This window comes from Pleurodeles waltl, chromosome 7, assembly GCF_031143425.1.
Source record: "Pleurodeles waltl isolate 20211129_DDA chromosome 7, aPleWal1.hap1.20221129, whole genome shotgun sequence".
NCBI classification, from domain to species: domain Eukaryota; kingdom Metazoa; phylum Chordata; class Amphibia; order Caudata; family Salamandridae; genus Pleurodeles; species Pleurodeles waltl.
This window is the reverse complement of record NC_090446.1, coordinates 1214055569-1214079042: the sequence shown is the minus strand read 5'-3', so window position 1 is coordinate 1214079042 and position 23474 is coordinate 1214055569. Positions and strand designations below refer to the sequence as shown.

Genomic DNA, 23474 nt, shown 5'->3' with positions numbered 1-23474 from the left:
CTATTGATGAGATCCTGCAATATGCAAAGTACTGCAGTGATGAACGGGATTTGAAACAAAAAAGGTGAATGAAAAGTTCATGACAGTGCAGTTGAAGGCTGCTCAGAGGAATTTGAATCCACAGTTTGTGGGAAATGTGTCCAGAATTCAGGGAGTGTATCAGCAGGGAGTTCTGATAATGCAAGGAGGTAATGATTTTCAGCAGCAGGGTAAAGGACGAGGTGTTCCTGTTGATTCAAGTACAGGTGTGGATGTGGTGACTTTGAAGAGGACAAAGCCATGTCATATATGCTGTAAATTGGGCCACTGGAAGACAAAGTGTCCCCTTAATGCAAATAATAATCAGATGCAGAATGGTGGATTTGTGCAGATGCAGCAAAACAATCAGGTTTGGTCACAACAGATGTAGAGACCACAAATACAAAACTCGAATGTGCCCAGGAGACAACGCAGGTTCTCAAAGTCCTGTTGCCCCAACAACAGTCTAATGTTCCCCGACACAATTCAAATCAAATCCTAAATGTAGATTCCAACCCTATGGCAACTCAGTTCCCATTGATCCTTTTGGATGATAAGTACATTTCAGACAGTTCCCAATGACGATGCCTGAGAGGGAGGAGGAACGTGTACTTGGCGCATCCTTAGAAGTAGACCAGAGTGATCCATGCCTTGATGGTATTGTGAATGGCCACAACGTGTCATTTTTGATTGACACCGGTGCTACCCACCCTACTGTGAGAACAGCAGAGGTTTCCAATCTGCCTCACTGGGGAAAGAAGATCCATGCTGTAGGAGTTGCAAATCCACAATTATCAAGCACCATAACAGAAGCTGTACCTTTAAAAATAGGGTCCTTTGTGATTGATCATCAATTTGTGGTGTGTGATTCGAGTCCTGTGAGTCTACTTGGATGTGACTTTCTGTGCGAGATAAATTGTTCAATCTGTTGCACTCCAAGAGGCATTGAAATACTGTCTCAAGATGAAGATGAGGTATGTGAACTAAACCCCAAGTGTCACATGTGTTCCCTATGCTGACATGTAATGATTCGCCTGCAGATCTGAGAGATACTGTGTTACCTGAAGTCTGGGAATTTTAAGGAAAACAGATAAGACTCATTTGAAGTGTTAAGTCTGTCAAGATAACTATAAAGCCAAATGCTGAGTACCGAGAACCCTGCAATACAATTTGAGACCCAAAACAAATGCAGGGATTATTCCAGTGATTGATTCTATGATTGAACAGGAAATCTTTAAAGAAATAATGGTTAGTCCATGTAACTCTCCCCTTATGGGACTGCAGAAACCCAAAGGAAGATACTGCATTGTCCAGGATATTAGAAAAATCATTGAAATTGTATAGTCCTGTGGTACTGAATCCAGTGATCATGTTGTTTCAGATTCCATGTGAAGCTGAGTGGTTCACTGTGATTGACCTGTGCCAAGCATTTTTCTCCATTCCGTGCATGAGGAAAGTCAATTTATTTTCATATTTCTGTTTGGCAGTCATGTTTTGCCATGGTGCCGAGTCCCACAAGGTTATACTGAGAGCTCTTTCATCTTCAACCAGATCTTGAAAAAGAATCTGGAGTTCCTTGATTTACTATATTGACAACCCGTTAGTGGCATAAAAAACCCTAGAAGCTTGCAGGAGAGACACAATTGCCCTGTTGAACCACTTAGCTGAGAATAGACATAAGGTTTACCCTACCAAATTGCAGTATTGTCAGAAATAAGTCATATACCTTTGACATCACTGTGAGACATGTGCAAGGAAGTTGTCACAAGAGAGAATCTATATCAGCAATTCCGAAAATTAATCCCCCAAAAACTCAGAAAAAAGTCAGGATGTTTTTGGGAATGGTTAGTTACTGTTGTCAGTGGATTCCAAACTTTTCCCTTTTGACCAAGCCTTTACAGAGGCTGACACACAAGGATGTGTCCGATCCGATACCACTGGATGACAACTGCATATATGCCTTCACAGAGCTGAGAGAAAATCTCTATTGTACTTCTGTTCTGGGAATGCCTGAATACAACAAATGTTTTACTTTGTACTGCAGAGGGGGGGGGGGGGTGCGCTCCCTCAGCGCTGACTCACCTACACGGAAACCTCACACACAGACCTGCTGCTTACTTTTCCGCCACACCTGATCCGGTGGCTGCTGCATTGCCTTGTTTTCTCAAAGCCATGGCATTAGCTGGTGTGAGCACAGAACAGTGGGAAAGCACTATTATGGGTCATCCTTTGAATGTTTTTGTCCCCCATTTGATGCAAGTTTTTTAACCTGCATGAAATCCCAGCACTTGACAAGCAGCAGGTTAACAAAGTATGAACAGACAATCTTGACTAAACCTAACATCACTCTAAAACATTGCTTGACATTGAATCCTGCTCCTCTTTTACCTTTGCCTGTTAATGAAAATGTTGAAGCTGATGAAATTGAGCATAACGGTCTAGATGTTACTGAACTATGCGCCAAGCCAAGACCTGACATTCAGGATATGCCACTTCCTGAATCTGATTATGTAATGTTTGTTGATGGCTCCTGTTTAAGAGATCATGATGGAAATCTGAGAGCTGCCTATGCAGTTTGTACTGTCTCAGAATTGATCAAAGTCTCCTGGCTTCAATAAGTCTTTTCCGCACAAGTGGTTGAATTAATTACCCTTAGAAGAGCATGCTGTGTTTCAGAAAAGCTGAAGGTGACAAGTTTCACCGATAGTCAGTAGGGCTTTGGTGTTGTTAATGACTTTGGACAATTGCGGTCCCAGGGAGGGTTTATGACCTCCTCTGGTTTCCCAATTCGGAATGGAGAAAGAGTCTAGAACTTGTTGAAAGCATTACAATTGCCTGTCAAGATTGCAGTTGTCAAGTGTTCTGCACACCGCAAAGGTACTGATTATGTTACCGTTGCCAATAATTATGCTGACAAGATAGCTAGATACTGTGCTTTAAACTGTAGGACATTTAATAGAGAGTATGTCAATGAGGGCACTGATGAGACAAATTACAATCCCTTGGTAACTGCTTTAGATACACAGGATGAAGTCAAAGTGTTACAGGAAGACGTGTCTGAGGAAGAATGGCAGAGTTGGATTACAGCAGGTTGTGTCAAAAGAGATAAGGATAATATCTGGGTTTCCAGTGATGGAAGAGTTGTAATGCCTAATAGTTTTTTTTTACCAACTATGACAAGGCATTACCATGGTCCAGCTAATGCAGGACATGATGCCACGATGGGAGTGTTTTGGCAGACATGGTTTAACCCCAGATTCAGGTTGATGGGAGTAGCTCTTTGTCAAACGTGTGTTACATGTCAGCAGATGAATGTAGGCAAAACAACTGCAGTAACACTGAGTCACACAGGAAGAATAGGATGACCTATCAATAGGATGCAGTTGGATTTTGCAGAGCTGCCTGTATGCAATGGACTGAGATACATCTTAGTTGTTGTATGCATTTTATCTTGTTGGGTTGAAACATACCTGACAAGAAGAAATGACAGTCTCACAGTAGCAAACCTGTTGTTAAAGAAGCTGATTCCGTGTTTTGGGTTCCAACTTGTCTGGAGTCAGAAAGAGGGACTCACTTCAATAGTGAGGTCCCCAAGTTACTGTGCGCAGCATTGCAAGTTGAGCAAAGGCTACACTGCAGGTACAGACCAGAAGCTTCTGCCCTGGTGGAGCAAATGAGTAGGACACTGAAATTCAGACTGGCAACATCATTTAAATGGCCTGATGCTTCGCCTCGTCTATTGATGTGGCTTCACTGTACTCCAGACAAGAACACAGGATTGTTTCTGCACCAAATAATTATGGGCTGTGTCATGAGATGAACAGCTGTGCCTGCAAATGTGCTTGTGAATATTGCAGATAACATGGAACTTGATTACTACAAAGGACTGGCTGATGTGGTCCGTTCTGTGTCTCATCAGACTGGAGAAGCCGCAACACAACCGCAGCAGGAACAGTGCCACAATCTGTGTACAGGTGACCGGGTCATGGTAAAACGCATGTTCGGAAGTCATGCTTGAAACCTCAGTGAAAGGGGTCGTACAAGGTAATGCTAGTGTCAATGACAGTTGTGAAGCGTGGTGGTCTCTCCAACTAGATGCGTGCAGCACATACTCACAAAGTTTCAGGTCCCCTTGATAAAACAGCACCCCTCCTTGAAGGGTCAGTTACAGTGAGACAGAGGGAGCAGGTCAGTCAAGCTAGTGACTGAAACAGCACATGTACTAGTGACTGAAACAGCACATGTACTGTCGACAGTTGCATTTGGTACAGAAGGGTCGAGACAAGAAAGGTTGACTGCGCAAAACTCCAATGCCGACAAAGGACCTACTGCTGTAGCAAAAAGAGTTGTACCTGGAGACCATTCGCCAAAAGAACAGACTGCGCCTGAGGTGCATGCTCCACAAAATATTCCAGAAGAAACTAGAGAGTCGTGCCAAAGTGACAGTGATAATGAAGGGCCAGTAGTCCAGAGATCATAGTGAAGGAGAGTACCCTGTCAGAGGTACACAGCACCTGAATGGACATATTTTGCAGATGACTGGGGAAGAGAATTTGGAAATTTTTGTCTTAACAATTTGTATCCAGTTGAACCTTTTTGGGTTGATTCTTGTGGCCGAACTGAACTTTAAAATTGCACTGCCTATTAATAGACTGAGACATTCTATCCTGATGTGATTATGAGTGACTTTGTACTGCACATTTATTAGACACACTTGATAAACTTTGTAGGGAATAAAGAAGATTACCTAGGTCCGAGTATGCGACATTCATTGTAGGGTTGTCATTTAAAAGACCACAGAGTACAGTTAATGAAGACTAACAAAGATATTGCAATTAACAGTTGAACTTTGTTAAAGATTATTTGCTTGCTATTTGCTTTGAGAAAACAGAAAGGACTGAAATAGACAATTGCTGTTATTGTTGCCGCATTTTATTAAACGGTCTGGAATCAGAGAACTCATGGATTTGAATAGAAACAAGAGTAGCAAATGTAGGTACATACATGTAGGACTGATAGTTGTGACAGTTATAATGATGATTACACTGCTTATAGGGTTCAGTTTACCTGCACCTTCTCCAATAGGAAACGTTCCACAGGTGCTGCTAGTTCCACAGTTCCTACTGATCAGAGAATGCATACACTAAATGAGAAAGAATTTTATGGAGATAGTTCCAGAGGAGATCTCTCTTCAAATGCATATTATAAAGTGCTTTTTGAGTACATTGACACTATGGATGCAAAGAATTACAATGTTTGTACACAACTGCCTGCATCAGTTAGTGAGGGAATTACACAAACCTGAGAGGACTTTTGGCAGCATCTCCAGCAACACCACAGACAAAGCTGCTCTCTACTGATGAAGGGCTTACCCAGAAACACGTGTCCAGAGATTTACAGCACTTGCTGCACCTACTAAGATGAAAAGCTTTAGTTTACTTTATGGATAAAAAACGAACTTGAACTGCATTTACCATGATGCACTGGGGCTGACTGCACGCTGGAGTGTGAGGCAGGGTGCTCCCTTTCTGTTTTTTCCAGTGAGGGAATTACATATCAAAGTCTTTCCTTGATATAAGGTATCACATGTAGTCTGTTGATGAGCCTTTTGTATCAGAAAGACCATTTCCAGTAGTATTCGAACTATGACCTAGTATTTTAAGAAGCTCCTATCCTGAGACATTTGAACAAAATTTCCAATGGAAGGAACACAGAAACAGTAGGAAGATTCTTTGTGCCTACTTTGACGTTTGGTACAGGTTATGCAAACTATTGACTTGTATTTTGACTCCAATTAAAACGTTTTTGGAACAAGTTAACAATAGGAGAGGAATGAAAACAAAGACAGAAACTGGTGTATTAGTATAAAGCTGGGGGGGGGAAATAGGAAGTTCTTTCAGAAGCAGGCAATAAAGATGCCTTGACACTGGATCGACAACTGACACATTTGTAGAAAAGAGTGAATGTAAATTTGTTCCTGAACTCAAGGGCAGTTGGACATTCATGTTATAACTGGATACAATCCTGCTACAACGGCAGTTTATTTCATTTATGGAAAGCACGCATACTTTAGAGGTCAACTTATTGTAGTTGTTTACTGATACAGCAGGTGCCTTTTTGTTAGTGGATACTGAGATGGCTGCCATAAGAACAATGGCTTTGCAGAATCATCTTGTGTTAGACATCCTTTTCTCAAAGGAGGGCGGAGTCTCTAAGATGCTGAAAGTTCAACAATGTTGCACCTACAACCCAGATAACAGTGAAGAGCTGAAGAAATACATCAAGAACATTACTAATGTGAGTGAAGATCTGAAGGAGTTAGAAGCAACAGGTACATGGGAAGCAACAGGTAGTGGATTTTGAGTACTTGAAAGGTGGTTTTGAAACGTGGGTAGTGTAAGAAATGGAAGTAACTTGAGACTTTTGCTGATTATTGCCCTGTGTATCTTAGTGATATTTGGGTCTTTCTAATTGTACAAAAGGATAAAAGTGAAGAGAGCAGAGAAGGGGAGAAGACAGGAGGAAATAGAACTTGAGAACAGACAAAACATCTATTACAGTGACATTAAGCAGTTAGATGAGTTCAGAAGATCTTTCTTGGATCAACCTCTGAGATTTTGATCAGTCTCATTGGTAATGAGAGATCACAAGACAATGTAATGGCTTTATTCGTCATCAGAACGAGGACTGGAATAGGAGAGAAAATGGCTGACACCTTTGACATCACAAGGTTCATGACCATAACAAAATTATATTGTATGTATTACTGATGAACTAATGTGAAAGTGGTGCACCAAGTCATTAATGAGGTGCATTCACTGTAGTGTTAGAGAATAATGTACATGGTTAACCATATCAATGTAACCACTGACTATGATTTTTCAACAAGCCTCATATTAATAGACACCGTTTACAAAAATAATGATTTTCGTAACGTGTGTCTTAAAGTTGTTGGTAAATGTTGAGAAATGTAGTTCTTCGTCACACTCATTTACATGTATTAACAGTTTTATTTTGTTTCGCACTAACTTAAAATGAATTTTAAGTGAAAATATAACTGACATTTATAATCCCAAAATTGACATGCTTAAAGTAATATGGATTAAACATGCAATTCTAATTATGTGATCATTTAGCTGTGCTTCGGCCTACTAGAATTTCCTAAATGTAAGAAACTGTATTCCATTTCCGCTAGCATGTCATTTAGTTTCAGGTGACTTTCACATGAAATGTTAGTTTAGAAATAGATGTGCTATTGTTTTACTCATAGACAGCCTGAGAAAGCAATGCTGGAAAAGGTACTTTGAAAGACCGAGAATGTGAAGACTGTCGCTATTCAAAATGTTGCAAAGTCATAAAGGAGATCAAGGACCACTATCTTCCCATGATGTGCTTGGGAACATCATACCATGTTTCAAACGTTGCTTTGTAATGTTAGGAGATTGAACCACATGATTGTATGATGCCTGTGTGTTACCAATAGAATAATCATCATTTTTAATAGGACTTTCACTGATCACTTAGGTATTAGGCATTAGACAGAAGACTGAGTCCCCTTGGAGAGGAGAGGTACAGAACTCTTTTCCCTTGCCCCACATTTTCCCAGTGCTTGCTGAGAGATACTTAAACTTCTACCTGACCCAACGAGAAGCCTCTTGACTGAGGTTCTGATAAGCGGACACCTTCCCTTTTTTCTTACTTTTTGATCCAGATGTCCTTTTTTCAGGTCTTTTTTTACCTGTTTTTGCTCTAACTTTTGCCCTTATGTCCTTTAGATACGAAGATATCCCGTGGGCCCTAGCTAGTTTAGTTAGATGACCTTTATTTGCATTAATGTGTTAAAGTTCAGGACAGCGCTAATTCTCTGAACATCAGATTTTGCTGTTGTTATTCTGCATCGCAGTAATTAAATGTTTGTCTTATGTTGATCTGTTTAAATTTATTTTGTAGATTCGCTCACCCCATGATGACCGTGTATCTTTACAGCTTGTTTTTGAGAATGTTTACATTAATCTGAGTATAAACTTGTAATAAAACCCTTTAACATTATTTCAGATTTAGGTTTTCAATGCATATCCAAATGGCGTATACTGTCAAGTAAATGTTGATTGAGTGTTGAGGCTAGTATTTCTAACCCTTGCACACAGAAAATGCTCCACCGCTATTGGTATCACTGATGTGACTTGATTGTACTTGCCAACGTGCTGATATATATATATATTTCGAGATATTTGTACTTTGCTTTGCAAAGTAAGAAGTCTATTTATGAATGTGCTTGAAAACCTCTGGAATACTGTGGCCTTCTTTCACTTGCACCACAGCACAACAGTCACTAATTAAAATTACAAAATATTCTACATATGCAGTCAGAGAGAGGAATTGTGTACTCTGCATCTGAACTCCACCAAGGATGTGCAGTGAGCCCATTCCAACTCAGCCAGCCTCTCTGCAGAAGCAACAACTGCTAGGCTGCATTTTTTAAATTCTTATGAGGCCAGCTAGGACTGTGGGGACCCCACAGCATAGTTGGATGGGTGGGCCCCCCACACTGCCGTGGCTGTGGGGGCTTTTGTTATGCCCCTCGGGCAGCCTGAAACCTGCATCAGTCAATGCATTAATGCTAGGGAGAATCCTCTTTTTTGGATGGCTCCAAAAGTCTGAATTTTTGTGGATTGATGTTGGATGGTTGCTTCGGTTGGTGGAGCTCCTTTAGAGCATGGGTATCTTGCGGCTCTGGTGCTGTTTCATGGTTGTCAAAATGCTCTCTGATGGATACACAATATGGACACCCTGGCAAAGCAGTCTAAAGACCACTTACCATGTGACCTCCACACAGGCCTATTAGAGGGCAGGCATTTTGGAGAGGAGTGTGGCATAACGCCACTGGGAGATATGGCAGATGGGCAATGTAATTGATGCACCAGGGTCCACTCAATTGGGTGCCTGCCACCAACAGTAACTAAGTGCCAACTGATAAAAAGCGTTACAAACCACAGCTTGAGTGATGAATCCACTTCCTTAATAAATCCTTAATAATCTCACAGTTGCAATCCTGTGACTGCCCAACAAGCCAATTGGACGCACTATGGAGAGGCCGAAGCCTTAGGCCGTGAAGCAGACATGGCAGATGGCCACTATCAGAACTGGTGTCCTTTATGACTAGGTATCCACCACCAGCACTACCTCACGGACAAGTGACAAAGAGCATTACAGAGTTGAATCTGAGTGGGCATTCCACTTGCTTAATAACTGCTGAGTAGCAATCACATGACATGGTTTGACATGACATGCCACTAGGGGCATTATGCTGAACTATGCACAATAAGTATCCACGTGTTCTATAAATTTCGTATAATCAATACATACAATGAAGTAAATATTAAGAAGTGGAATGTCAGATCCTGTCATTATGTAGGGTAAAACAATATACTTTGTATACTTAATTCGCCCACACAACGAGTCCATGTCTGATTTGACAAGACCACGGCTTCCTTCTTGTTTTACTCCAGGCATGAATAAGAGACAATAATATATCCATTGTGAGAATACATGGTGGCAGCGATAGAGAAGAAAAATAAGTGTGCCAAGTGTTAATTTAGTGGACTTCATGCTGTCATTTGATGAATCTTCATCCCTTTGACAGACCTCACACAGGTGCCTTACTGTACAGTTGACCCCGATCATTTTCTATCTATAAACAATATGGTTAACTGCACCCTCCGATGCATGTATGTCTGAATCCAAAGCGCAACAAATATTCTTCTATTCCTTCACTCCATGCAATCATACATTATGTAGAACTAATTATTTCAAGAGGAAGACAGGCTTGGCTTTTCGTGAGGAGCACTGATGTTTGGATTGACCAGAAACTCAGAACTAGTCATTTCTGCCGATCCTACAGGTTAGTTACCTAGGAATTTTCGAATTTCACGGGTGGGTTTGCAGATCAAATACAACGTGCAGTCACTGAAATCCCCATTCATCTTTCCCAGAACTACTTAAAACATTATAATTTATTAAAGGCTCCCTCCAGCCTCCCTTCAGAGACTCACATACATTTGATGGCCTATTGCCACAGGGCAGCACAGAAGACAATGTCCCACTGCACGGGACCATAGAACAAATTCTAAAACACAACCATGTCATAGTTTTATTCCCGAAAAGCCACATAACTTGTGAAATAATACTAAATTTGACTGTAAGTAATTGCGTGGAAACGGCAATCGCTGATCACATAAAAAATATGCAAGGAGTGCCTCTACATTAAGTCGCTCCATCACTTAAGTACTGCGATCACTCCATTGGCTGTTACCTGTAAAAAGGTAATAGTTTCCTGAGCTTCCAAAACAACATCTCAGACTGATATCTATCAAATGCAAGTCATTTAAACATTTTAGGATGGTTGAGTTGGTCTTCTGCCATGCACTGAATAAGGAATGAATAACATCTATTTCAAACTCCCCCTAACATAAACACATAAATAGCATTAAATCCGCTACCAATGTAACTGAAAGGACTAGTTGCTACTGCTACTATTAATACGAATAATCTTAAAATGAATAGCAAAACTATTTTTATACATTACACTAGGTCAGGTTTAAGTGCCTGCATGGTTTAAGAACAGTTGGGCAATCCTTCTGACAAATATTGTTGCTGCCCTTGGAAACACCAGAATAAAGTACTACTAGAAGCCCATCGACTTCTCAAGTATGTCCTCTTTAGGATTTAACAATCTGGGGTAGCAGAGTCTAACAATCAAGACTAAAAGGGTTACTTATGTGTTGGCAGAAGTGTAGGTCACTACCTTGCAGAGATTTGGTCACTGTAAAAACAAAGTTAACCGAAAACCCCCAGAAAGGTTAAGGTGGGGATGGGAGGACCCCTAGTGCTTGTTATTGTATCAGCAGAATGTGGGATCTTCCTGACCTAGAAGTAAAACCTTGGACTTCTGAGTAGTGTGGCAGTGCTGGTTCTCAGAAAGTCATTGCAGAACCATCCTAGTAGCCCCTGTGGCAAATCAAAGGCTTTTGGGAGGTTAAGCACATACTTTCACCTGTGCATGTCATTTTTTTCTAGCATTTTGGGGGTCAGACTCTCAATTATAGGGAGAGACTAGTGATTTTCTTATCCGACTATGACACTATTTTACCTGTCATTCATATATTAGAACCCGTATTTCTAAAACATATGGGACAAACTTTGATTTGTGTGCACCTTACATATAGCCAGATACTGTTCACTCTTCTTTGTGCTGTAAAACTATGGCCAGCAAGTGTGAGGAACAGCTCAATGAACTGAACATTCGTGCATTATAAAGTACTGATTGGCAGGTCATAAGTTCCAATCCCAGCAACACCTTTCAATCATTCAAATAAGAAACTGGGAAACAGAAACATCAGTTATTTTCAGCGCTGTGCATAAGTCAAGTTAGTATTATATGCAAATTGTTAGGAGCCATTGCTGTTAGATATGTCACATTGCAGCCCGAGGACCACTACTGCAACCGGCAAGGTGGGTGAAGAAGAAAGAGGGCTGGGTCAAGGGGTATAAGACCCGTTACCCCTTTACCTCCCCGCCCCCTTAGAGCAGGTGAGTTGAGATGTATGCCTTCTCCTGCCTATTGGGTAAGTCATTCTCTAGTGGGTAGATTCAGTCTTGCAGTTGGCTAAAAACCGGACTAAGAATCACAAAGTGAGTGAGATGTTTTGAGTAGACCCAGGACCACCGAGTGACACTGGGCATGGGAGTGTGGTTACTGACTTTAGATTGGTGAGTAGTCGGACTTGCAAGAAGCTGGACCAAAGAGGATGTATTTGTCAGTGAATGAGGACTGTAGCTCATCGCCGAAAATGGGAAATCACCATGCAACAGCTTTATATTTCTACAGTATTATATTGTATGGGTGACATTATGAAACCGAACACTACTATACACAAAATCGTTCCAACTAAAGGTGCTCTGCCACCCTTTGGTCTTGTCCTCGCTATGTAAAACTGACAAAAAGCAAGCACATAAAGAGGGCAGTAAGGAACAGTGCAACATTCGGCACACAGAATAACCTGGATTTTCATGGGGAGACTGTGCTGCTGGCAGGGTCATTCCATTGGTCAAAAGGCGTGTATTGAGGAGAGTGCTGCTCTAGATGAGTGGTTCCCAAACATTTGAATTCTGTGGACCCCCACTTTATCAGTACTGGGATCTGGGGACCACCACTGAATCATTATTGGAATCCGGGGACTCCCACTGCTGGGGACCTAATCTGTTAATATTATTTAATTTTCAAAGCAGTCACTGACCCCCAAGAGTCCCTGGACCACACGTTGGGAACCAATGCTCTAGATCATAGCTGTCAAACCTCACTCATAACATGAGGGGGTACGAGGAATCATCACTCCAAAATCATAAACTCCAACATAAGTAAAGAAAAGACGCATTTTCTTCAAATGTTAAATATTATCGTTAGAGTTTTCTCTTTAAAATGTACATAATCAGTGGTAAGGGACGTTCCATTAATAAGCCGCAGAATCCTGAATAGCAGAATTGGATATGGGCGCTTTGAAATATCCGCATCCCCGGATAAGCCTGAATTATGATTTGCAAATAAAAATAAAAAATGTCCATCACAACTAGATCACCGAGGGGTTTAAAAGTAGACTTGATGGAAGGAGTATAATGCAGATGAACACTTCACATTTTACTATGAAGCATCATTCAGTTTCACTAGTCAAAGCTGGAGCTGTATTTCATTACACAGACAACGCAAGTTGTTTGCACTGTGTGCATAACTCGGTATTACAAGGTGCAAGCTTAGCTGATGTGACCCAGAGAGAACTGTCCATTAAAGGGGGTTGCTGAAAGACAAGGACAATTTATAAAATAACTTTATATTTCACATATTTACATTCTCACAGTTACACGTTTATGCATATGGTGCTTAAATGGTTTAACTAAAATCATACAATTCTCAAACAAGTCTTGAAACTAGCATCAGAGCCCAGGCCTGGAGGTCCCAGCGTCTTATTATGCCTCAGTAAATGTTGATTTTCACATTTTGTAAGACTTGTTTTATTAAATTGAGATATGTGCCTTTGGATTTGTGTTTAAAAAAAAAAAAAGCTTCATGAAAGTTCAATTCTTAGCCCAGAGAAGGAACATCAAATTACCAACTTTGGCTTCAACTATATAATGGCTGGAAAACCGCGTGAAGGTTAGCGTGTTCTCGGATAGGCGGCAGCACAGGTACAAGATATAAACAATAGGTAAAGACTTCTTACTCTAGAATGGAATGGGGGCAGCTTGTGGGTGGTAGCGGTATTGAAGGCGGCACTGGTCCACTCGAACAACTCCTCCACCCTTCTCAAGATGGTCATAAAAGAATAACAATAAACAATAGGTAAAGACTTCTTACTCTAGGATGGAATGGGTGGCAGCTTGTGGGTGGTAGCGATATTGAAGAAGGCACTGGTCCACTCGAACAACTCCTCCACCCTTCTCAAGATGGTCATAAAAGAATAACAATAAACAATAGGTAAAGACTTCTTACTCTAGGATGGAATGGGTGGCAGCTTGTGGGTGGTAGCGATATTGAAGAAGGCACTGGTCCACTCGAACAACTCCTCCACCCTTCTCAAGATGGTCATAAAAGAATAACAAGTCCTCTGGGACACCCTAGGGGAAACAATCACGCTGTTAAAAATTATCGGCATTCGCAGCAAATAAAAAATTCCAAAGTGCCTTGTAATGTTTGCTGGACGAAATGAATCAACAGACCGAAATGTGTGACCCTCTTGGATCTATACTGTCAAAATTGTTTTCATTGCTATTAACTAATTTACCCAACAAGGCGATAAAACAGCAAACCGACTGTCTGCAGATTGAAGCGGTATCTGGCACATGTAGTTTACCCCGGTGAGAACTTCATAAACTGTGGCTTTTCTGAGCTTGTTATTAAGCCTGTGTATGGTGACCCTCCACCCGCTTATTAGTGATCACACTGCAGATTAATGAATATTCATAGAAACAAAACACTTTTTCTAGTTCTATGGAATTCGCAACCAAAGACATACGTGACCTCGAGAGTTTTTAATTTATGAAGCCCCAATATTTCCCAGGACTTTAGCCGTCAAGGCTGACGACTGTCTGATCAAGAGGCCTGTAAGGGCAACACAAAGCGAATTCTACGGGGATGCATGACATACTCAAACATTATGAGAGTAGAAAAAAAAAACATGTCAAATCTGGGAACACGGAATAAAATATATTCTCACGTGGCACAATAAGCCACAGGGGAGACAAAATATTTTATCTTCTGTGTGCAGAATGTCAGTCCCTGATAGGATTAATTACTTTACAAACGAACATGATGAGCAATGTCCTATGTCTTGGGTTAGGAGATAATTGTGAGGAGACAGAAAAAACATGACCCAGAACTGGTCACAGTGAAGAGGAGATGTATACGTTTATATAGTAGGAGCTACGAGAGACCCTCAAAAATCACAGCCAGCAGAAACTATAATGGTACCACATTCAGTATAAAAACGTTCCCACCACCAACCCCATCGTATCGAGCATAAAACAGTGCCAACCACCAATTCCATCATATCTTGTACAAGAACATGCCTAACTTCAACATCAAGTATCACAAGCATTTGCAATGCAATGGTTCTCACGTTTCCTCGAGTTAAAGCTATTAGCGTTGTAAGCTCCTAATCGGACTTTACTTGCCACATAAACTGAAAAGTAAAACAGTTTCACATAACCAAGCCGATGGCCGCCACCATGAGTGCGAAGCAGAACTAAATGAAACAGAAATTCGCTCGCAGTGAAACGTATCAACAAAAGTGCTATTATCCATGTAACCGTCAAAACTGCAATTATCCATGCAACTGGAAAAAGTGCAATTATCCATGTAACAGGATTGATGTCATGCAAAGTGCTCAACTACTGCCGAGCAAGACTGTGCTGCCTGCGAAATAAAGAGAAAAAGTAGCCCCGAAACCATGCTAAAAACATGTAACTTCGTATGTTTTCAGTTGTTGGCCGGTGCACTTGAGGAGGGCTAAACACCAGTAAAAAAAAAAAAAAGGCATGACGCATGCATGCCTTTCACTAATCAAATCAAGTGATTTTTAAAAGGCAGGCCCAGGAACCAATGAAACAGATTGGCCAGCAGTGGGCGTGGTTAGAATCCCAGAGGGAGATTATAACAGGGACAGAGCGCTTTGCGCACTCGACCCTAAAAAGGTGCCCAATATCAATCACATAAGATCTTGCACAAAAATGATGTGCACCACCACATTCTGTATCGTATAAAAAGGGGCATGCCACCAACCCTTGCACATTCTGTATAAAAAGGTGCTTACCACCTATGCTTTAAATGGACACACCTTCCTAATTCAGGCCTCAACAAATCGTAAAAATGTTACCAGACCTGCAGGTGTAGTGACTTTAAATAACCTAATCAAACTAATTGTAATGCTCCTGACCCAAAGGGGGTCATTTTGACCTCGGCGGTGTTGACCGCCGTACTGAAGACCGCCAGTGGTGGCGGTTTTCCGCTCTGCGTATTATGACTGTTGGCAGCTCTCCGTCCTTTTTCAGACAGAGAGCCGCCAACAGCCATACTGGCGGGCGGCGGGGAAGTGGAGGTTGCTCCACCTCCACCGCCACGTCAACAGAACACCGCCCACCGAATCACGTCCTGTGATTCGGCATGGCGGTGTTCTGTTGACGGTGTGGTGTCGGCGGAGCAGCCCCCATGGCTCCTGTCCCCTCCCGGAGGATCGTCAGACCAGGTAAATCGATCATCCGTGAGGGGAGGGGGGTGGGGGGGTGTTGTGTGCGTGCATGGGGGTGTGCGTGTGTGTATGTCGTGGGGATGTCTGAGTGCCTGTATGCTTGCGGGGGTGTCGTGAGTATGGGAATGAGTGTGTGTATGTCTGTAGATATGTCTGCATGGTTGTGTGTGTGTATGTTTGAATGTGGGTGTGCGTGTCTGACTGTGTGTGTGGATGTTTGCATGTATGTCGGTGTGTGTGCGTATATGTGTGTTGGTGGTGCCTGTGTGCGTGTCATGTGTGCATGAGTGATGTGATGTTGGGGTCAGGGTGGGGAGGGGGGTCCTGCCACCTTTGGGGGTGGCAGGGGTGGTGGGGGGTGTAGGGGAGGGAGTTGGGGTGGGGGTGGGGGAGACCCCTATCAGTGCCAGGGAAGGAATTCCCTGGCACTGATAGTGCTTACCGCCATGGATTTCGTGGCGGTTCCAACCGCAGGAAATCCATGGTGGTAAGCCGGGTCCAAATACCGCCGGCGGTATAGTGACGACCGCCGGGCTGGAGACCGCAGCGGTCATTCAACCGCAGTAATCCTTTGGTGGTTACACACCACCGCGCTCAAAACACACACACACTTACAAAACACAACCACATTGGCCAATTCGAAATACACACACCTGATACACATACACACACCACACCCACACACCAAATCCAATATAAAGCACACACCCCCATCACCCACAAACCCTTACTACCAAAATTTTGAAAGAAGGCCAGAGAGATAGAGACTACCTAAAACAACACCAGCATCCACAGACACACAACACCATCACTTACACAACATCCACGCACCTCAAACAACACACACCAACACATCCCCTCACACATCACAACAGACACCACCTCACACATCACCCACACCACATCATGGCACCTCAAAGACACCCCAGGTTCTCTGAGGAGGAGCTCAGGGTCATGGTGGAGGAAATCGTCCGAGTAGAGCCACAGCTATTCGGATCACAGGTGCAGCAGACATCCATTGAAAGGAATATGGAGCTATGGCGCAGAATTGTCGACAGGGTTAACACAGTGGGACAGCATCCAAGAACACGGGATGACATCAGGAAGAGGTGGAACAGACTGCTGTACAGAGGACTGGCGGTGGACCCCCACCTCCTCCCCCACAACTAACAACATGTCTTGGCAATTATGCATCCTGAGGGCCTTGCAGGAGTAGCAGGGGGACTGGACTCTGGTAACTCAACTCTTCACTACTTTATCCCCCCCACCTCACCTGCATGCCATCACATATCGCCACCCTTACCCTCACAACCCATCACCCCAACCACCCACAGATACCCCACTGACACAACCCACACATCCCAAAACCAAGCCCTACATGTAACACCAATGCATGAACACCCATCACCAAAGCATGTCCAGTTCAGAGACTCACTCATGCCCCAAAATCACCAATCCCACAAGGCCCAAGCCATTAATGCAAACACAGGAGTAGAGGGTCACTCACCCATTGCACACGATGGCACACACAGATACAATAACTATGCATTTACACCCCAACAGGACCCATACCCAACGTCACCGGACAGGAGGTGCCAGACATATCCAGTCCCCGCACAGAAGAGACGCACAGTGATGACAGCAGCTCTGCAAGTGGATCAAGATGACCAGCCTGGCCCATCAGGGACCTCGGGACAGTCGGTTCCCCTGACGCAGTCAGAAACCACCACAGAGCCTCCCCCCTCAGGAAACACCAGCACAGCACCCACCCAGCGGGCCCCTCCCTCTGTCCCCAGGACAGGCCAATCAGCAGTGTGTCCACCACTACAGGGAACCCAGGCAAATCCACTAACATAGGATGATCAGCGACCTGGGGGGAGTGGGCACACGGTTCAGGGTACAGAGGCACAGGATAACAGGGAACTGGGAGGGACACAGTGGCACACCAACGGGCCCCTGACACTAGCCTGGATGATGAAAAGCCCTCCACCTCCGCCGGCACTAGTGGACAGGAGGAACCGCCACAGGAACAACAAGCCACCAGCACTCCACCCCCTGCAGATGGAGAACCACCCCGCAAACGGTCCCTGAGATCCAGGAACAAGACAGAGAACATTGCCAAGACCTCTGCCAGGAAATAAGACCCCCCTGAATGTCACCCTTCTGTCCCACTATGTCACCCTGTCCCTCCTTAAACTGTCATTGCTCCACTTCCTATGCCCCTTAGGACAATGCACCTTTGAAACAAATAGACTGGACTCTGCCATGGACATACCTCCACCATCACCCCAGCCCATTTTACAACCCCCTCCACTTATTTGCACAGGAATAAACACACTTCAATCACAAAACAATCTGGAGTCAGTCTGTTTTCACAAATGTGTAATTGCAATATCTATGGAATATAGCAATGTCAATTTACTTGTTCACATACCAATGTAACACAGCTATAGGCCAGGAGTAAACATAGCAGAGGGCACAAAGTGGGACCCAGATCTGTGAAATGGAAAGTCAAAGTGACAAGTCAGGGTCCATACACTGAGTGAAAATGACAGACTTATGCTAGCTCCAACAGTAGTATGAGATGTGGGAAGCAGTGACATCTTCTTACCTGTGTCTTCTTACCTGGAAGTATTGCATGATGATTTTGTCAATATCCTGTTATTCTGCCTCATCTTCTTCAGTGTCCACAGGCTCCACAGCTGCCACAAGACCACCATCTGGCCCATCCTCCTGCAGAAAAGGCACCTGGCGTTGCAAAGCCAGGTTGTGCAGCATACAGCATGCGACGATTATCTGGCACACCTTCTTCGGTGAGTAGTATATGGAACCACCTGTCAGATGGAGGCACCGGAATCTGGCCTTCAGGAGACCGAAGGTGCGCTCTATTATCCTCCTAGTTCGCCCATGTGCCTCATCGTAGCATTCCTCTGCCCTTGTCCTGGAATTCCTCCCTGGGGTCAGTAGCCATGACAGGTTGGGGTAACCAGAGTCACCTGCAAATGTAGAGGGACAACTGTTAGACACAAACTAACCCTTAGGGACAACCCCATACCCAGACACCTATGTCAATTGTATTTGGACCTTGGCCTCACCTATTAGCCACACACAGTGCCTCAGGAGTTGCCCCATCACATAAGGGATGCTGCTATTTCTCAAAATGTAAGCGTCATGCACAGAGCCAGGATACTTGGCATTCACATGGGAGATGTACTGGTCTGCCAAACACACCATCTGCACATTCATCAAATGGTAGCTTTTCCAGTTTCTGTACACCTGTTCATTCCTGGGGGGGGGGGGGGGGGGGGGGGACAAATGGCACATGTCTACCATCAATGGCACCAATGATGTTGAGGATATGTCCCAGGGCATAGAAGTCACCTTTCACTGTGGGCAAATCCTCTACCTGAGGGAAAACGATGTAGTGTTTCAGCAGGGCAGACAACACTCTGGATAACACGTTAAAGAACATTGGCTGGGACATCTCTGATGCCATGGCCACTGTTGTTTGAAAAGACCCACTGGCCAGGAAATGGAGTATAGACAGGACCTGCACTAGAGGGGGTATCCCTGTGGGATGGTGGATAGCTGACATCAGGTCGGGCTCCAACTGGGCACACAGTTCCAGGTTTGTTGCACGATCAAGTCTGTATGTGATTATGATGTGTCTCTCTTCCATTGTCGACAGGTCCACCAGGGGTCTATACACCGGAGGATGCCGCCATCTCATCACCTGCCCCAGCAGACGTGCCCTATGGAGGAGAACAGCAAGCAGGGAGTCATCCAACACTGAGGTATCACAGTGTGTTATTTGCAGAAACGTTATTAATCCGCAATATGCCGGTATCTGTCTGTATTCCAGGCCTAGATAGGTGTGACGCAGTTTTTATCCATCCCATGTGGCCCCCTGAAATGTCGACTGCCTGACCTGTAAGGTGGGACAAGGGGATATGAGGTAACTGCGCTGGCGTTGTACACTGTCGCGGTGGGCGGTCGAAGACCGCGGCGCAATTCTGCATTGGTTAACATTGGGCTCTATGGGTCCCAGGAGACAATTACGATGTACGCCAGCTGTGACGGTCCGCAGCGCCGTGGACGTGAGCGCCATTTTCTGTCTGTTCACTCACTTGATTCCTGACCTTCAACAGGAGAGGACCTACACTGACCTTCAACAGGAGAGGACCTACATTGCAAGTGCTGCTTTGACCTGTGTCTGGAAGCAACAATGGCTACAGTGTCTGGGGAAAGGGCCCCTGCCTTCACTTCGGAGGAGTTGGAGAAACTAGTGGATGGGGTCCTCCCCCAGTGCACGCAACTGTACGGTCCTCCAGACAAACAGGTGAGTACACTGTGAGCATTCTGCATGGGCAAAGCCTGCTTTGAATGGTGTGGATGGAAGATACATGGTGGGGGGGCTGAGGCCTGCATGTGCGGATGATGAGTGTATGTGCGCCAGGGCATGGGTGGGAACTGGTGGGCAATGAGTATGACGGTCCACGCGGGTGAGTAATTTCCTTTCCCCCTGTACCATTCCTCTAGGTCAGCGCCCACCAGAAGAAGGGTATTTGGCGTGCCATCGCCAAGGACGTCCTGACCCTTGGGGTCTACCACAGACGGAGCACCCACTGCCGTAAAAGATGGGAGGACCTGCGTCGCTGGACCAAGAAGACGGCGGAGGCCAAGCTGGGGATGGCCTTCCAACGTGGAAGGGGTGCCCATCGCACTATGATCCCCTGATGTCCTGGATCCTGGCGGTGGCCTATCCGGAGTTGGATGGGCGCTTGAGGGCATCACAGCAGCCACAAGCTGACTCTGCGCGCATTACGAGGTGTCTGGGTGGGGGAGGTGGTCAGTGGGGTCCCCTAGGCCAGGGCGAACTTGGTAGCCAAGGTCCCTTGTGAGGCAGGCAATGTGGTACCCCAACCCCACTAGTGGTAAGAGCCATCTACACCTAGTCAGGCTCCTGTGACTTCCAGGTGTGCAGCATTTGGTCTTAGGCCTCGTACCCCATGGTCAGGTGAATTTCCTAGGAACTGTTAGTGCATGGCGTAGTGCTTAGGGCTGCTCCCTGTGTGTTGAGTCTGCCAACGGTAGTGGTGTTGCATGTACTGAAAATGTTTTTCTTCTGTCTTCCCCCCCCCTTTTTGCGGTCTCCCTGTTCTTGTGTGCAATAGCATCATCAGGTGGAGGGGCATTGGCTCCGGAGCAGGAGGAAGCTGCAACTCACTTGGCCCTAGAGGGTGAAGCAACAGAGTCTGAAGCCACCAGTAGGACGGAGGACGAGGGGAGCTCCACGGCAGGGACAGGAGCAGACACCAGTGACAGCGATTCCTCCTCTGATGGGAGCTCCCTTGCGGTGGCAGGCACCTCTGTGCCCACCGCATCAACAGGTACAGCTGCCAACCCCCCTACCAGCACCGCCCTCCCAGCAGCCCCTTAGCGTGTGTCCCTTGCCCGAGGGTGGGCATCACCTTCACCCCAGGCACCTCAGGCCCTGCCCCAGTCAGCCCTGCTGCCCTCAGTGAGGAGGCTATTGACCTCCTGAGATCCCTCACCGTTGGGCAATCTACCATTTTGAATTCCATCCAGGGTGTTGAGAGGCATTTGCAACAAACAAATGCATACCTGGAGGGCATTCATTCTGGGCAGACGGCCCAACAGAGAGCATTTCAGGCTCTGGCCTCAGCACTGATGGCAGCCATTGTCCCTCTGTCCAGCCTCCCCCCCTCCAATTTCCTCCACCCAAACCCAATCCTCTGTACCTCAGCCTATCCCAAGTACACCATCAGACCAGCATGCACACACATCAACACACAAGAGTGGACATGGCAAACATAAGCACCATACATCCCACAGGCACTCACACAAGCACCATCCCCATGCAGACACAGCAACATCCACTGCCTCCACTGTGTCCCCCTCCTGCGCATCCCCCTCCTCCCTCCCTGTCTCGTCTCCACTCACACCTGCATGCACTATATCCTCAGCCACTACCTCCATCACCATCACGCCCATCACCACACACCGCTCACGTGCAATCACCACACCTACTACCATTCACACATCCCCAGTGTCCTCTCCCAGTGTGTCAGTGAGCTCTCCTCCCAAAGTACACAGACGCAGGCACACACCCACCCAACAGCCATCCACCTCACAACAGCCTCCGGCCCATGCACCTTCACCCAAATTCAGCAGACGTACACCTCCTACAACCACTACCTCTTCCTCCACTCCCAAACCCCCTCCATCTTCCCGTCCCAGTGTGTCTAAAAAAACTTTTCCTGGCAACCCTTGACCTCTTCCCTTCACCTCCCCCCGTCCTTCCCCTAGGGCCAGGCTTTCCAGGTCCCAGCCCAGCACCTCAGCCACCAAATCCCCAGGCACAGTGGCGCCATCAACTGCGGGGTCATCGAGTGCGCCACCCATCAGGGATGTCAGTATGCCACGTAGCGAGGGCAAGGACATTCGGCCACCTGCCAAGGTGAAAAAGGTGCCCACATCCCAGAGGGAGAAGCCGAAACTACCAGCCACCAAGGGCTCAGCAAAAACAAAAGGGGATAGTGGTAAGATAACTGCGGCACCATCAAAGGTGGGGAAGGGACAAAAGCAGAAGAGCAGGTCAGGAGAGGGCACGGTGGCACGACTGATGGACCAATGTCACACCTTCTGTCCTTTACCACACCAACCTGTACGGCGGCGAACACCGATAGCTGCCCTGCCACCACAACCGCCACCTGCACCGGCACGTTTACAGCCTCAGTGACAGTCCCCAGCCTCTTCCCCAGTGGGCAGCCGTCACAGGCTGCAGGAGACGTCCTGCTGTGTCCCTCAGCAGGTGCTGACCCATGCACCACCGCCACAGACACCGCCGCAAGCACCGCCACCGGCCCGTGGCGTACTCGGACAGTGGCACCACTGCTGACATGGCTACCATTCCCAGTGGTCAGTCGTCCGAGGCTGGAGGAGAGTCCCTGGACCCTGGGCAGCTTCCATAAGGCATGACTTCCATCACTGTTTGCACCTGCAGATGGAAGGTAAAGACTCAGCAGTGTGGGCTATGTCGCTGCCTCCATGGCATATCATGCTACCTGTACCTTGGCAATCTGGTGACACACACACCCAGGTGAGGGACTTGTACCGGGCACACTGCACGTGGAGCACTCTGGGCACCATGCCCCTCCAGAACCAGTGGAGAGATACATCCACTTCCCCAGTTCTTGGCAGGATGAAGCACTCTGACCAGCATTGTTAACACCTGTAGTTCGGGCTCCATGGCGTCCTGGTTCTTCGTTGGGTGTCGAGAGGTGAGTGTTTTCCCTTCTGTGTACTGTTTCTACCGTGCTTTTGATAGCATTGGTTCTGCCCCGGAAAATGTTGCGGATAGGAGTGTTGAAATACTGTGGGCGGTACTTTGTCTTCCTCCTGTCTGTTGGCGGTTACCGCTGTGGTGTTTGTTTCTACCGCCGTGGCGGTCGGAGTGTTAAAGTGGCTGTCTATGTTGGCAGTTTCGCCCATGGTCGTGATTTCATTTTTTTTCCGCAGGCCTGTTGGCGGTGTTACCGCCGCTTTAACACCGACCGCGAGGGCCTAAATGTTTGCTCCATATATAATTCAATACTAGCTGCATATAAGATAAACATGACCCCTAACTTGCCTCTT

At 45.7% G+C, this 23474-nt stretch overlaps 1 protein-coding gene across 1 annotated transcript in view; it reads right to left on the bottom strand.

The window, feature by feature from the left end:
- B3GNTL1 (UDP-GlcNAc:betaGal beta-1,3-N-acetylglucosaminyltransferase like 1) overlaps window positions 1-23474 on the bottom strand; it is a 1877148-nt gene that overhangs the window by 319681 nt on the left and 1533993 nt on the right. The window contains exon 8 of the mRNA XM_069200350.1: window positions 13562-13686. Coding sequence (XP_069056451.1) covers window positions 13562-13686 — 125 coding nt within the window. The remainder of the gene's footprint in view (window positions 1-13561; window positions 13687-23474) is intronic.